General features: G+C 46.6%; 1 protein-coding gene across 5 annotated transcripts in view; it reads left to right on the forward strand.

The window, feature by feature from the left end:
- St3gal4 (ST3 beta-galactoside alpha-2,3-sialyltransferase 4) overlaps window positions 1–14,661 on the forward strand; it is a 44,110-nt gene that overhangs the window by 26,512 nt on the left and 2,937 nt on the right. For 4 of the 5 annotated variants that reach the window (XM_010628640.3, XM_010628639.3, XM_033764427.1 and 1 more), the window contains exons 2-9: window positions 9,678–9,753; window positions 10,004–10,112; window positions 10,420–10,500; window positions 10,676–10,773; window positions 10,965–11,025; window positions 11,659–11,754; window positions 11,864–12,053; window positions 12,937–13,080. In XM_010628640.3, coding sequence (XP_010626942.1) covers window positions 9,738–9,753; window positions 10,004–10,112; window positions 10,420–10,500; window positions 10,676–10,773; window positions 10,965–11,025; window positions 11,659–11,754; window positions 11,864–12,053; window positions 12,937–13,080 — 795 coding nt within the window. In that variant the 5' untranslated portion in view covers window positions 9,678–9,737. Of the gene's footprint in view, window positions 1–9,677; window positions 9,754–10,003; window positions 10,113–10,419; window positions 10,501–10,675; window positions 10,774–10,964; window positions 11,026–11,658; window positions 11,755–11,863; window positions 12,054–12,936; window positions 13,081–14,661 lie in introns of those variants that run through there. The other variant, XM_010628635.3, reaches the window with a different exon arrangement.

Below are 14,661 nucleotides of genomic sequence, written 5' to 3' on the forward strand. Positions count from 1 at the left end.
TTAACTGCTCAGGAATAAAGTGATTATGCTGCTTTGCAGCTCTCTAGGAAAGCTTTAGTTACCTGTGACTTAGAAAAAGGTGATTTTTTTTTTTAAACTGGGGATTTAGTTCAGTGGCACCATGCCTGCCTTGCAAGCACAAGGTCCTGAGTTCGATCCCTGGTACCAAAAAGAAAGAAAGAGAAAAAAGTGATGGTATTTATCTCAGTGGTGCCACGCCTGCCTGAAAAGCATGTGTCCTGAGTTTGATTCCCGATTCCAGTAAAAAAGCAAAACAAAAAGAAAAGGGTGATTTTTATCATGACACGCCGTGGCCTGTGAAAGTGAGAGCACACTCCAATTTAAGATTCTTTGGAATAACTTTGGTCAAGATAATTTTATGGATTAGCGACAAATGCAAGCAAGCACCTTCTGTACCCACTGACCAGTTGCTTGGTTAATGCCAGTGAGTTTTTTCGGGTTTACATTTTCCTTCATTTTAGCTAACAGTCCTTTTAACCCTGTTGTATTTAAAAATTTTTGTCAAAACTTGTTTGCTGACAATTTTGTTTTGTTGCCTGCCACCTCCATTCTTTACCAAGAAAGATGGAGAAATTTGACTACAGATGGTTTGCCTTTGTGCTTTTCTTGGTGGGGACAATATTGTTCCTCAACTGGTTTCTTTTTTTCATACTAGAGACTTTGAGCAATAGAGCCAGGATAAGATGTGTAAACTTCCGACTGGCTACATCTAAATTTAAGCACAGTGCAAAATGTCTTAAAAATCTCAAGAGCTTTTCAGTTGGCTAAGACTTCTAATAAGTTAAGGCAGGAAAAAAAAAAGCTTTAGAAAATTCAAATTCAGAATAAGGAGGGAAGCAATCTCCTTACAGATGCATATTTCTCACCTTGCTACAACCTGGAATCCTACCTTCACATGTGCAAATTTGGGGTTAAGTGATAGTACTGTAAGAAGGAAAACCAAGGCAATAGTGTGACTTTGTTTTTTGTCTGTCGGCATGAATGTGTGAGTTATATGATGCGCGCTTTGTGTGTACTTGTGTATCTATATTGTTTAGATGGAACCAGATGAGGTTTTTAAAAAAGAGTGCTCAGTAACTAAGAAAGCATAAACCCCAAGGCCATTTTGTTGACATGCTTCAAAGAAGTGTTTTGAAAGACGTAACAGAGATGTCCACTGCTAATATGCATTTTGCTTGTGTTGGGCCATCAGAATCATGTTGTAGGTATTTGACTTAGGAAAAATTTCAGTTTCGCAAATGTTATATAGATTAGCAGGGCATGATGCTGCTTGCCTATAATCCTATTACCTGGGAGGCAGAGGCAGGAGAGTGAGTTTGAGGCCAACCTGAACTACATGGTGAGAGCCTGTCTCAAAAAACAAAAACAAGATTAAAGAGCATAAAAGGAATGTGACTGCAATTTTTAAGTTTGTTAGAATTTTAAAGACTCTTGGGAATCAGAGTCAGTTGAAGATTGAGATGATGTGAATGTCGTACTATCTGGGCATTTTTTTTATTTAAAAGCTTAAATTTCTCAGAAAAGTGATATGTAGCAGTATTCACTGTCTTAGTTACTTTACTTGTTACTAATGATATAGGGGAAATAATAAAATTCCCAACGTGCTAGATGTCAGATAAGCCTGAATTTGGTTCTCTGAAACTACGAATGAATTGTAAGGAGGTGAAGGGAGGGCAGGGACAAGGGGAAAAAATGAGAACCAAAACCTGGCATGTAAAGGTACAAGATCCCAATGATGAATGTAACTGTACTGTATACCTAAAATTTACCAATAAACTCAATGAGGAAAAAAAAAAGAGTAGAAAAAATTTATTGAGAGAAATAGCTACTGAGAGACAGGAGGGGACCTGAAAGTGGCCTGCCAATGAGCCCACTTCTCAAAGGAAGTTTTATAGAGCAAAATCACGAAGTGGGTACAACGTGGGTCAAAACTATGATCAATCAATGCAGTTATAAGTATAGTGGCTTAGGTAATGTTGATCCAATGAGGAAGCAGGTCATATAGCAAGTGTACATGGAAAGAATAAGGATCTTTTTAGGAAGGGATAGATCAGGAGGTCCTGGTCACCCACTTGGGTGACTGATATCTAGCTAGACTTTATTGGACCTGGTGATATCAATTATAGTATAATCCAATATATTGCTTATCCCTCAGGAAGGCACAGAGGCCTGGTCATTCCATCTTTATCTTGAAGCCTGGCCTTTGACAGATACACCTCCAGCCATAGTTGTAATATGTTCTTGTCTTCTGCACTGACTCCCTCAAGGGCCTAGCCCTGTCTGACTGCCTATATTTTTACCTAACTTACCTGTCTATAATACTGAGACAAAATACCCAGCACTGCAATTTTTTTTTTAGACAGGATTTTGCCATGTAGTTCAGGCTGATCTTGAACTCACTATGTTGCCTAGGCTGGCCTGGAACTTGCAAGGATCCTCCTGCCTCAGCTTCCTGAGTGCTGGGATTATAGGTGTAAGCCACCACGCCTGACCCAATAACCAGATTTAAAGGAGGCTAGGTTTGTTTTGGCTCACAGTCTGTAGAGTTTCAGTTCATAGTTGTCTAACTCCAAGGCAGCATGGCATGGCAAGGGAACATTATAGAGGAGAAATAGTGCATGGCAGACAGAAGGCAGGAGGGCAGCAAAGCAAGGAAGTAGCAAGTGATCATAGCAGTCCTCTTTCTGTCCTTTATGTTCTCTCCAGGCTACACACCCTTAAGAAGGCTAGCACTCACCCAGGGTGGGCCTTCCCATTATCCATACCCAGAACTATGCCAAACCAATCAGTGGACTAATTTAGTAATCACATACCCTTAATCCCAGCATCACACACTCCAGATCCAGCACTTCTGGAAAACCCCACATTACCACATGTGACTTCGGGAGGAGGTCTAGACATAATCATTATAAAGGCTGCTCCTAGTATTAGTAGAAGGGGTCCTAAGAGGCAGTATTTTGCTAGACATTGGTTAAAAAGAGTTTAGGGTTTATAGAAAAAATTGCTTTAAGTCCTTGATGAAAAAAAAAAAGCCTAAACTGTACCAATAAATGTTTTGCTATTTTAAAAAAATGCAAGTCAGCCCAGCTTTCTGATTCTCTTCTTTAAAGTATGAATAAGTGAGAACAGAGCCACCGTATAGTTTCACAGTGTCACTTTGATTTCAGAAGAGCTGAGCTTTCTAGCTACTAATAGCATGCAGAACATAACATACCTCTAACAGCTTATTTCGTACTTACGAAAATAGTTTGTGATTTTGAGGTCACTTCATTTTGGCCACTTCATTCCTTGCCCACCTCTTCCCCCAATCTCTGAGGTTTGAGCCAACGTGTGTTCATTGTTCTTGGAGCACCAGGCAGCTGTACAACTGTTATAAAAATGTTTGTATTTTTACCAAAACCAGTGGACCCTTATCAAATGCTGTTTGGTAACAAAACCTTATCACAGTTAAAATTTTTAAAAAAAATGCAAATCATGCTTTTAATGAGTTGCAGTTGTAAAGTCCCAGGTCTGCTTGATTCCTATCCCTTTGGTGGTCTCTGTGTCACGACTGCATCAATGTCAGCATTGGTTTGTTCCAAAATATTCTCAAAGCTGCTGCTTTCTTAAACTAAAATGGTTTATAGAGCCACATTCTACTTTGTTATTTTACTCAGCAAAAGTTGAATTAGATAACAGAAATCCCCTATTTATTACAGTAGAGAAATAGAAGCAATTAAAAAGTTTCTGTTTATCAAACATCCAATGAAAGCCCATTTGAGAGCTTTCTTACTGAGTCTGTGTAAAGGAATAGACAGTTTTGTCTTATGCATTAACTTGTGTCTGAGTAAGCATTGCCTAACCAAGCTGTACTTCTTCCGAATTTCCTGAAAAAGCTGGGTCCACATTTACATGGATAATAGCTTCCATAATTCTGGAATGATGAAGCCAGGAGGTGCTAGTATGGGAACAGTGTTTCTCCCTGCAGTCTTGGCTCTTTCTGGATCTTCTGAACCTTGCCATTTTAAATGCCCATGATTAGCAAAGTTCCTTTTAAAGTCTTCCAAGTGGATTCATGTATGGTCATCCTTACTATCCAGGGTAGTTTGCTTTTGGTGACATGACAATGTGACTAAAATTAACTCATTGAGGTCAGTATAAATATTCAAGTTGAAAAGGCCCAGGAAACCCTTTGAGGATTTTTGAATAGCATTCTGTTGTAGGCATATAGATGCAGTTTTGAGATACTAAAACTTTTGGCAGTTTTTTTCCTGGCGGGGGGGTGTTTTGGGTCATTAACTTGTGTTTGTCAGATCTTTTACATTTTGTGGGCAATTGTTGAAAATTAAATATGTAGATAAAACATCTATATTTATAATTAAGTTAAAATAATAAAGGCATTTGCTACATGTAAATTAATGTTTTCTTTCTTAAAACTTGTAAATAATGTAAATGTGTTCAGATTGTTGATACCTATATAAGATATAAGATCAAAAAATATCTGATCCTTTTAATAAGTTTTAGAGTAATTATTTTAGAGGGACAAGTATCTGAAAATAGATAATCTTGTCAAACTGTATGTCAACTAGTTGAAAATAAGTCTCAAAGCCAGGTGGGGTGGCAAATGCCTGTAAGCCCAGCACTTGGGAAGCTGAGGCAAGAGAATTCTTATGAGTTCAGGGCCATCCTGGACTATATAGCGAGACCTCACTTAAAAAAAAAACACACAAAACAAAAACAAAAACAAAAATGTTTAAAGGGCTGGGGATATGGTGGGAAGGCCCTGAGTTCAACCCTCAGTCTAAAATCCAAGAAACACTCACTTGTGATGTGCTCTAGAATCAGGCTATTTTGGGAAAGGGAGACGGGCTGCATTTGAAGTATTTCCTAGAGTCTAGACTGTGGCCTTTACACTGGGGCTGGTTTTATAAAGCTTGATGTCCTTGGTGCCTGTGTGACGCCAGGGATATGGAAGGGAGCTCAGGAAGTATTTGCTGGAATGAACACACCCGTAAAAACCCACACTAGTAGTGATGATTTGGGGAGGGGCTCAGGAGGGCTGGGACGGTGCAGATATGGGGTCGGGAGCTGGAGACATGCATTTGCTTGGGACACATCCAGTTTAAAGAATTTAAGATCATCTAGAAACATTGCGGTGGGTTCCAAGAAATATGGTCTGGAAATAAAGCGCTCAGAGCATCAGTGTATGAACAGTAGTTCAACCTCTGAAAAATGAATGGATTTGTCATGTGAAAAAGGACGGAGGGTTCCCAGCATGGCCCTGAGAACACCAGCTTTTAGATAAAGTGTGGGGAGGGAAGCGGGCCAGCCAAGGGCTGTCCAGGAGCACAGGAGGACGGAGATAGATTTGTCCTGGGTTTGGCAATTCGGAGGTCCCCAGGAGGACTCTGATGATTTCAGTGTAAAAATGAGTGAGGTGTGGGTGGAGGGAAGACTGGAAAGTGAGGAAGGACCAGATAGGTAAGGAGTGAGAGGCAGGGGTATCATGAGGAGGAGACAGGCAGATACAGGATTTCACTTTTTAAGTGTTTAGAGGTCAGATAGTAGAGAGGGAAGGAACGATAGGAGATATAGGGCAGGGCATGTCATTGAGATGGATTCTGTCTCTTTTTTATGGTATTGGGCATTGAACCCAGGGCCTTTGTACTGAGCTACATTTCCAGGTCCTTTTTTAAATTTTAATTTTAAGACAGGATGCTGCAAAGTCGCTTAGTTTGGGTTTGAACTTGTGATGGGGGATTGATTCTTGGAAGGTGATGAGGGAATCCTGTGTCCAGTTGGTGAGATTTGGAGGGAGAAGTGGTGGGTGAGTCTAGAGATGGCAGGCAGGCAGCTGCCTCCAGTTTTTCATTACAGAACTGAGGGGCAGTGAGAGTAAGAAACCTAAAATCATAACCTCAGTTCCCAGTACCGCAAAAAAAAAAAAAAAAAAAAATCACTGAGCTATTACGTAAATCCTGTGCTGGGTCCAGGGTGTCACTGTGCCCCGGGATACATGGGTAAGAACCTGATTACCCTGTGAGTGCAGGGGGCAGTAACAGGTATGGTTTCTGATCCCACAGGCCTTATGTCTTTACCTCTTGCCTTCAGCTCTGCCTTTGGGCCAGTCCCTGGCATTGCTCACCAGATCACCTTAGGAGGGACACCTCGGTTCTTGGCACAGTGCTAAGAGAGTGGTTGGCCCTCTTGCCCTGGGTCAGCTTTGCCTAGAATCTGGGTGAGCTGGTGCCCTGGGCAACTACCTGGTCACAGGGAGAGGCTGGTATACTTTGGACATGATTACATCAGAGGCTGGCATTTCTTTGCAGGTGCCCTCTGCAACTTGGCACTTGCCTTTTGTACTCAGGAGCCAGGTCATCAATGTGAGACAGTGGTCGGAGAAGGTGCCAAGTTGTCCTGAGGCAGCAGTCAGCACAATAAGCCTTGCTCCAGGCATGCCCATTGCCACAAGCAATCCTTGTGACTTGGCCCAATAAGAGAGGGGGCGGGCTCTTCAAATCTCTACTTGGGGCTCTTGGGGCAAGCCCTAAGCCAGCCCGCCTGCTGAGCACAGCACAGCTCCTTGATGGAACAAAGACATGCTAGTACAGAGCTTTGTTGGCATGGAGGTCAAAGAGGAGCTAGTTGACTTGTTGCTTGGGTCCCATCCAGGCTGCTCACCTCTGACTGCCAGTCTTTTCCCTCAAGGTCAGCCAAGACTGGCTGAGCATTTCTTTCGGTTGCTATGGAACATGCTGTATGTAGTATTCTCCATCTTGGCTGCATGTTAGAATCACAGAGGTGTTTTATTGTGCGTTTGCTTTGCTTTTTGCTACTAATGCTTAGACCCCTAACTAAATAAAAATTTTGGAGAGCAGCGCCTAGACATTTTTAAAACTCTTCCGACCCTTGCCTTGGATAGCTAGTGTTGTGACTTATTGGTGTAAAGGGGGATGTAGTGGGTGCCAAAGCGAGTAGCAGAGGGTACCGTTGACAAAGCAATGAAATGTCAGAACTAGAAGAACTCTGACCCAGAGCTTTGGCATCTCAAATCTGATCATGCTCAAGGGGGCTGGCTGCAGTGCGCATCCTTAGGCCCCACCCATATCATTTAATTAGAACCCAAATGCTCAAATTTGTTCCTTAATACCCCAAGGATTCTTGTGTTCAGCCTTTGTCATGAACATCCTCCCTAGCCAGGCGCCTGTAATCCTAGGGCTTGGGAGGTTCATCACAGTGAGTTCCAAGCCAGCCTGTGCTCTATAGTGAGTCCAAGGACAGCCTGAGTGACATAGTGAGACCCTGTCTCAAAAAACAAAACAAAACAAAGAAATAGATCCTCATTTTGTGGGTTTGCTGTTGCTAAGACTGGAGGCTTTATGATGCCTATGTTGCCGATCTGATCAATGTATTTAGAGCAGCGGGGATCTTTCAGGGTGAATTTCCAGCTTGATACTCATAGAAACAGAGTCAGAGAGAGAGAGAGAGAGAGAGAGAGAGAGAGAGAGAGATGATCATCCATGTGACCTAACCTAGCATTCATTCAGTGCCTTTTGAAACACCTTACCAGGTAGTGCACCAGAAGTAGCCAGGTAGGTAGCACACTGGTAGTACACCAGGTGCTGGACCTGTTCCCATCTCTCAACAGAGCTTCTGTTCAAATGAAAGAAAGCCAGAGAGATTACAAACAAGTAGGTAGCTAAACTACTTTAAAAATATCAGATGGCTAATAAGGCGATGAAGAGGGTCAGGTGTTGGGCCATGCCTCGCCTCCGCTTCATGGTCAGGTAGCACTGAGGAGTTATTAGACTCGTGAGTGTAACTGGGGAGTTCTGATAGTGAATCTCTAACTTCCAGGGTAGGGTGGGGTGGGCTCAGTGATGGAGGGCTTCCCTAGAAGGGCTGGACCTCTGACTTTCTCACTGGGCAGGACCACCTTCCATCTCCTCCCAGCTTTCCATGACTGCAGCTAATCCTACTGAGAAGTCTGCCTAAGCCCCTCCCCGGCTGTCTGGCCACATTCAAGATTTGTTCTGCATTGGTGGCCTCAGAGTGGAGCTTGGGAAATGCCCCATTAGTGAGCACAGCATAGACCCCACAGCAGGACAGCCACTGGCAATGGATTTGTAACTCAGACTGGCCTCATCTAGATACTGTCCCACTCTGAGAAATTACTGAAGGTGTTCCACTTGTCCCTAAGAAAGCAGAAGCACCAGTACTTCCCTCCCTTTGCTGGTCTGTCCTGAGAGTCTTTGAGCTCTCAGGTGACCCAGGCCTCTCCCAAGCTGATCAAGCCCTCTTTAGGCCAGGCCCTGGACTATATGTGTCAGTCTGGGGTTCAGGTGACTCTTCTGCTCCAGATAGTTGGGGATACACAGCAGGGATGAAAGAGGCTGGCACTCGGTATCCTGTGTCCCATCCCGTGGCTGTGGAAGGTGTGGAAGTTTCTCTTATTTCCTTTTTTAAGATTAAAAGGAAAAGCTCAGCCTGCCCTTGAGCTTACTATGTAGCCCAGACTAGCTTCAGATCTGCGGTGATCCTCCCGCCTCAGCCTCCCAAGTACTGAGATTGCAGGTGTGTGTCACCACACTTGGCTAGCCACAGAATTTTCTTTCATTTTGTTATAGAAAAACATTTATTGGTACATTTTAGGCATACGTAATGATAACACTCATCACAGGCAATTTGCACCTGTACTTGATCCGTTCCATCTGTTTTTTCCCTTCCCCACTTTCCTCAAGCCCCCTCCCCTATGTATGAAAGCTTTGTTTCCATTTTTCCTTTCTATTTTCACTTTTGTTTCTTGTCCCTTCCTTCCTTGCTCCCTCCCTCCTCCCTTGTTCCCCTTCCCATTTGAAGATTTTCTTCGCATTTCCCAGTATCTATTATACATTTTAGTCTTTTCCATTTTTGGTTTCTCACACCAGCGAAACAATAGCTGCAGAATTTTCTTGGGCACTGACTCAACAGTGTGTTGTTGGCTCTGTAGGTGCACACAGCAGCTCGCCCAGCCCTTACCTCAGTGGCTTCTGGCCTTATCTTACCGACCAGACTGTGGTGCTTCTGAGCTCCGCAATCTTCGAAGATTGCTAATGAGAGGGGGCATTGGCAAGACCAGTGCATTCGACTAGAAGGTGCAGAGTAGATAAACTTCACTCTGGTAAAATATTAGCCAAGTCTTGGCATAGTAACCTTAGCTTTTGTCAAAAGTGGCTGGAGAGGGCAAGGGTAGATAGAGCTCAGTAGTAGCATGCCCAGAGCCCTGGGTTCCATCTGCAGTGTCACACAAAAAATGTGGGTAGGGGTACCCATTGGACCCCTGGAGCTCATCTTTCCTATGTCAAAACGCAGAAAGACAGGGAGGGGAGCCCCACTGGAGAGGCTGGGGTAGAACAGTCTGGCTTGGGACCTAAATCCCTGGTCCTTGGGACCTAATCTTTGAGGTCTGGGGCTTCAGTCTCCCTTGTGTGGCAGGGCACCCTACCTGGATTCCTAATATTGCCCTTGGAGGATTTAGCAGGAACTCCAGGGCCAGAAAGGTCCCTCTGGGGATGCCCCAGGGAGTGGCCTCTTGCTTCCTAGAGGAAGAAGGGGGAGGGTGGGGGTGTGTCTTGCTCCAGTGTCAGCAGAAGTGTTGTGGAGCCAACTAGACGACACCTGGGACTCCTACCTCCTAGGTGGCCCGAGGCAGCCGGGATGACAGTTCTCCCCAGGAACCCTGCTACCTGCTGAGAAACATGATCAGCAAGTCCCGTGAGTGTTGTCCAGGGGCTCCCCCAGTGGAGAATGGGCCTCTACAACTGGTCCTCAGCAGTGTCCTGGGACCCCTAGGGGGTGGTAGAGGGTACACTTGGGAGCTAGGGAGCCTTTTCATCTGGAAGGGCCGCAGAAACACTCAGGAGAGGACCAGGGACTGGGTGTGTCTGAGCTAGGGGTTGGAGATGCCCAGGTAAGGCAGATGAAAAAGTGGACTGGGACTGTATCTGTCTGTTTCTGCCTCCAGCTCCTCTGTGCATGTACCCTGCAGGCTGGAAGCTCCTGGCCATGTTGGCTTTGGTCTTGGTGGTCATGGTATGGTATTCCATCTCCCGAGAGGACCGATACATTGAACTGTGAGTGCACTTTCCATGCTCTTCCTTTGGTTCTTAGGGATCGGGCAGTCATGGGAGGAGACCTAGCAGGAAAGGAGGGTTCTGAGAGCTGGGGACGTGAGGGTGGGTGGCAGGCGATAGGGTAGGATCTGGATAACTTCCCTGGGCCCCCATAGAGGGAATGCCAGGCAGGAAAGGTTAAACTTGGGTCATGAATTCCACCCGGCAGCTCCTTCTCCCGCACTTTAGGATGTTTGTGTCCCTCAAAGGTGCCTGGAATCAGGCCTCGGGTCTGACTGGGGCTCTTTCCTCCTCTCTCTGTCTCCAGTTTTTATTTTCCCATCCCAGAGAAGAAGGAGCCATGCTTCCAAGGCGAGGCAGAGAGAAGGGCCTCTAGGATCTTTGGCAAGTAAGTGCATGAGTATGAGGGGCCTGGGACAGAATGGGTTATGCCATGAGTGAGGGACACAGCCTCAGGGCTGGCAGCTGGGCTGGTAGACATGGATTAAAGGAAGCCAGAACTCTGAGGCCTAACCCCATATTGGCGTCTAGATTAATCCCCTTCTCACCTCTTCCTTGTATAGCCACACCCGAGATCACCCTATCTTTCTGCAGCTTAAGGATTATTTCTGGGTCAAGACACCATCTGCCTATGAACTGCCCTATGGGACCAAGGGGAGTGGTAAGTTTCTGCCCAGCTCCATTCAGCCATGCTGATGCCTGTTCTTTGCCATGCCCTGTGCCAAGCTCTGTGGCAGGCCGAGGTTATCAAGCCAAGGAGAAAAGTTTTATCAGTTCTCTGAGGAATGGAGCAGGGCAGGCAGCCCTTGGAATGCTCATGGATGTCTCAGTCCCTTCCTGTTCTCTTTGTAGAAGACGTGCTCCTCCGGGTGCTAGCCATCACCAGCTACTCTATACCTGAGAGCATCCAGAGGTAAGGATACACTCCTGCCATTCTAGTCTGGTGCCTCTTCCCCTCTCCTGCTCCAGCGTGAAATCATCATCGCTGTGCACCATCCCAGGGATCCTCCCTCTTAGCCTGCCTGTCTCCAGAGGACACAGGTACACCAAACCCCACAACAACCTAGTACTGTCACCTGGGGGCCAGAGTAGGCAGAGGCTACTGAGGGTATCACCAAGGCAACGGTAGGACTGGGCAGCTGGCAAGGGCACTCTACACTGTTTTTGTTTTGTGTTTTGGTGGTACTGGGAATCAAACCCATCCCCAGGCTGGCCTCAGACCTCTGCCTCAGCCTCCAGAGTGGCTGTGATCATAGGTGTGGGCCACTGTGCCCAACACGCTGGGGTTTTTACTGGGGCTCCCTGTGCACCTTCCCTCTTCTCCTTTCTCTGCTGTGCTCTGCTCAATTGCCTCTGCCTTTTAGGCCAAGCCTTGCAAAATCAGGACTGAAAGCAAGGCTGTTTGGGGGTACCTGCTCCAAAGAACCAGGGGCCAAGGGGAGCCTAGGAAGTAACCCTGAGCTGGACCTTAGGGAGATCCAGGGCCATGAGAATTCAGTAGAGCAGGCGCTACTACAGGATTTGATGGCTTCTCTTCTTCCTGCAGTCTTAAGTGCCGCCGCTGCGTGGTGGTGGGGAATGGGCACCGGCTACGGAACAGCTCGATGGGAGATGCCATCAACAAATACGATGTGGTCATCAGGTGTGTGTGACCATCCCTTTCTGTTCGTGTTTGGATACTGGATGTCCCAAGAAGGGGTCTGTCCACAGGCCCCAGGCCTGTAGTGATGGATACCCTCTTCCTGCCCCAGATTGAACAATGCCCCGGTGGCTGGCTACGAGGGTGACGTCGGCTCCAAAACCACCATGCGGCTCTTCTATCCAGAATCTGCCCACTTTGATCCCAAAGTGGAGAACAACCCAGACACACTTCTGGTCCTGGTAGCTTTCAAGGCAATGGACTTCCACTGGATTGAAACCATTCTGAGTGATAAGAAGAGGGTAAGTAGAAGGGCAAATGAGAGGGAGGTCCCGGGGATGGGGACATTGTTCGAGTCAGGATCTCACGCCCCATGGTGTGTCTGCCCTGTAGCCCTAAAGAGCAGTGAGGACAATGTGAACCGGGCTCCCTGCCAAGGGCAGAGTCCTGCAGGGCTTCTGATAAGCCTTGTAACAGCCCTGGGGAATCAGGCAGTGGCAGCCAAAAGCACCCCCCCACCCACACTGAAAGCTGTCTGCTGCCAGAATGTGTATGTCTATGAGCAGAGGAACCTTCCAGTAGCCCCAGGCAGACAGGATGGGCCAGAATATTGAGCTCTGCGCCCTTCCAGATGGTCCCCAGCAAAAGCCCACTCGTTCCCTTTGCCATCCTGACAAAGCCTAAACTGTCCAATCTGGCTTGTTTTGTTTTGTTAAGACGACATCTCACTATTTGTCTAGGCTGGCCTTTACCTCATTGTTCCCTGAGGTAGTCTTGAGCTCTCCATCCTCCTGCCTCAGCCTCCCAAGTGCTAGGATTATAAGCAAGTGCCGCCTGACTGCTTCCCAGCCAGGAACCATTTTTTGCCACATGTTTAGACAGCTTCAAACATAGTAGGCCCTTCTTGTTGTTTGGGTATCCTGGCCGTGGGTAATGGTTGGACCCCATACTCTCCACACCTTGTCACCTAGTCCTCCCCTCCCCTCTCTTCTCCCTCTCTTGGGTTCTCATTGGTCTCCCTTCCATCTTGGGTACAGGCCGCCTCCTTCTCCTTCCACTTGCACTTTCAAGGCCTCTCCTTCACCTGGATCCCACCCCTAGCTGAAGACCCCCCCATCTAGGTTGGACTTGGAAGACAGATCTTCACCCACTATCATCTCTGTTGCTTCCAACCCCATCCCGTAGGTGCAGAAAGGCTTCTGGAAGCATCCTCCCCTCATCTGGGATGTCAACCCAAAGCAGGTTCGGATTCTCAACCCCTTCTTCATGGAGATTGCCGCCAACAAGCTGCTGAGCCTGCCAATGCATCAGCTGCGTAGGGTCAAGCAGGTGAGGGCGGGTGAGGAGCTCGGGGAAGCCATGGAGGAATCCAGGAGAGGGGTCAGCAATAAGAAAGAGCTTGAGCTTGAGCTTCAGGCGCTCACCTGTAATTGAGGGCAGGCTTCTCGAGCACGTGTGGGGAACTGTGGGGGATCTTAGAGCCAGTGAAACATCTGGGTTGGGCTCGGGGCTGCAGTTAGAAGATGCGTTTGGCTGGTGCTGGTGAGAATTTGGAAGCTAGTTGCCACTGGAGCAGTCACTGGTCCTGTCTTTGGAACAGCTTGAGTCTATATAGATTTATCATTAGACACAGCTGTGTCTTACCTGGGAAGGCATTAGTCTGAGTGAATTTTGACTCGCTTTGTTGGTATGGTGTGTATTTGCAAGTTACCATTTCTGATTTCGACTCAGTGCCTCCGGGTCTTCAGCTGGCAGCCTTTAACCCACTCTATAGCTTCCCAACTACCTCTCCTCGTTTCTTAGACCCCCTTGCTGGGTCAATGGGTGAAGGATTCTGTGGATGGTAGGAGGAAGTAAGTCAGCATTGCAGACAGGACTTCTGTACCATTCACAGTGTGGCGTTGAGCAGGCCAACCACTTGGACTCCCAGTTTTCTTGTCTGTATGGTGGGGCTAATATTCATGGTGACCTTTTAAGGCCATTGTGGGATTTAAGAAGAGTTATTATATAGAACGCCTATCATGGAGAGTGGAACACAGTACCTGCTCAATAAATATTTGCCAAATTTTGAATCATTTGATTCTTGACAATATTTGCTTGCGTCACCTTCTAGAGCTGGGCCTGAAGCTTGCGTACTTAGTAGGTGAAACATGCTCCTTGCTCCAAGGAGACTCAGTCCAGCAGAAGAAGCCTACAGGTTGCACTGTGGAGTGTAAAATACTGCAGTAGAGTGCTCTGGGAGTTCAGGGGAGGGACAGACTTCTGTCTAGAGCTGTCTCAGGTTTCTCAGAGGAGGACAGTGTATGTAGCCCAACAGGCAGGGAGGGGCTGCAGGAAGCATTCCATTGGGCAAGGGCAAACAGCTCCTCTGGCGTCAGGCTGTGCTAGAGCAAGTGAAATTGAGGGGCAATGAGGAGGACTTTATGGCATGGGTATGGGTAAAAGTGGAATAAAGTATGGAGGGGGTGTTAAGGACCTGAACCCAGTTCTAGGGAAGCAGGGAGGGACTGGACATGGACTTGACATTGTGTGTTTTCTGTTGGTGCATAACTAAGTGGCCTAAAATTACACATACCACTTAACGTCCTTTAGGCTCTTTGTTTAGGTGTCACAAGGCTGATCATAAGAACTGAATTCCCATCTAGAGGCTTTGGGGGAAGTTCACTGCCAAGCTCACTCTCCTTATTGAAGAATTAGTTTTCTGTGGTCCTAGGACTGAGGTCCTCCAATCCTTGCTGGCTCTGCATGGTAGGGGACACCTTCAGCACCTGGAAGCTACCCAGATGCCTTGCAATGCAGCTCCCTCTATCTTGATATGAGCAACAGCAGGACAAATCCTTCTTGTGTTTCAGATCTTTGACTTTCATTTCTGATCTCAACATGCAGATTTTTTTTTTTTTTTTTTTTTTT

Source organism: Fukomys damarensis, unplaced genomic scaffold (assembly GCF_012274545.1).
Source record: "Fukomys damarensis isolate Sample0158 unplaced genomic scaffold, DMR_v1.0_HiC HiC_scaffold_16, whole genome shotgun sequence".
NCBI classification, from domain to species: Eukaryota; Metazoa; Chordata; class Mammalia; order Rodentia; family Bathyergidae; genus Fukomys; species Fukomys damarensis.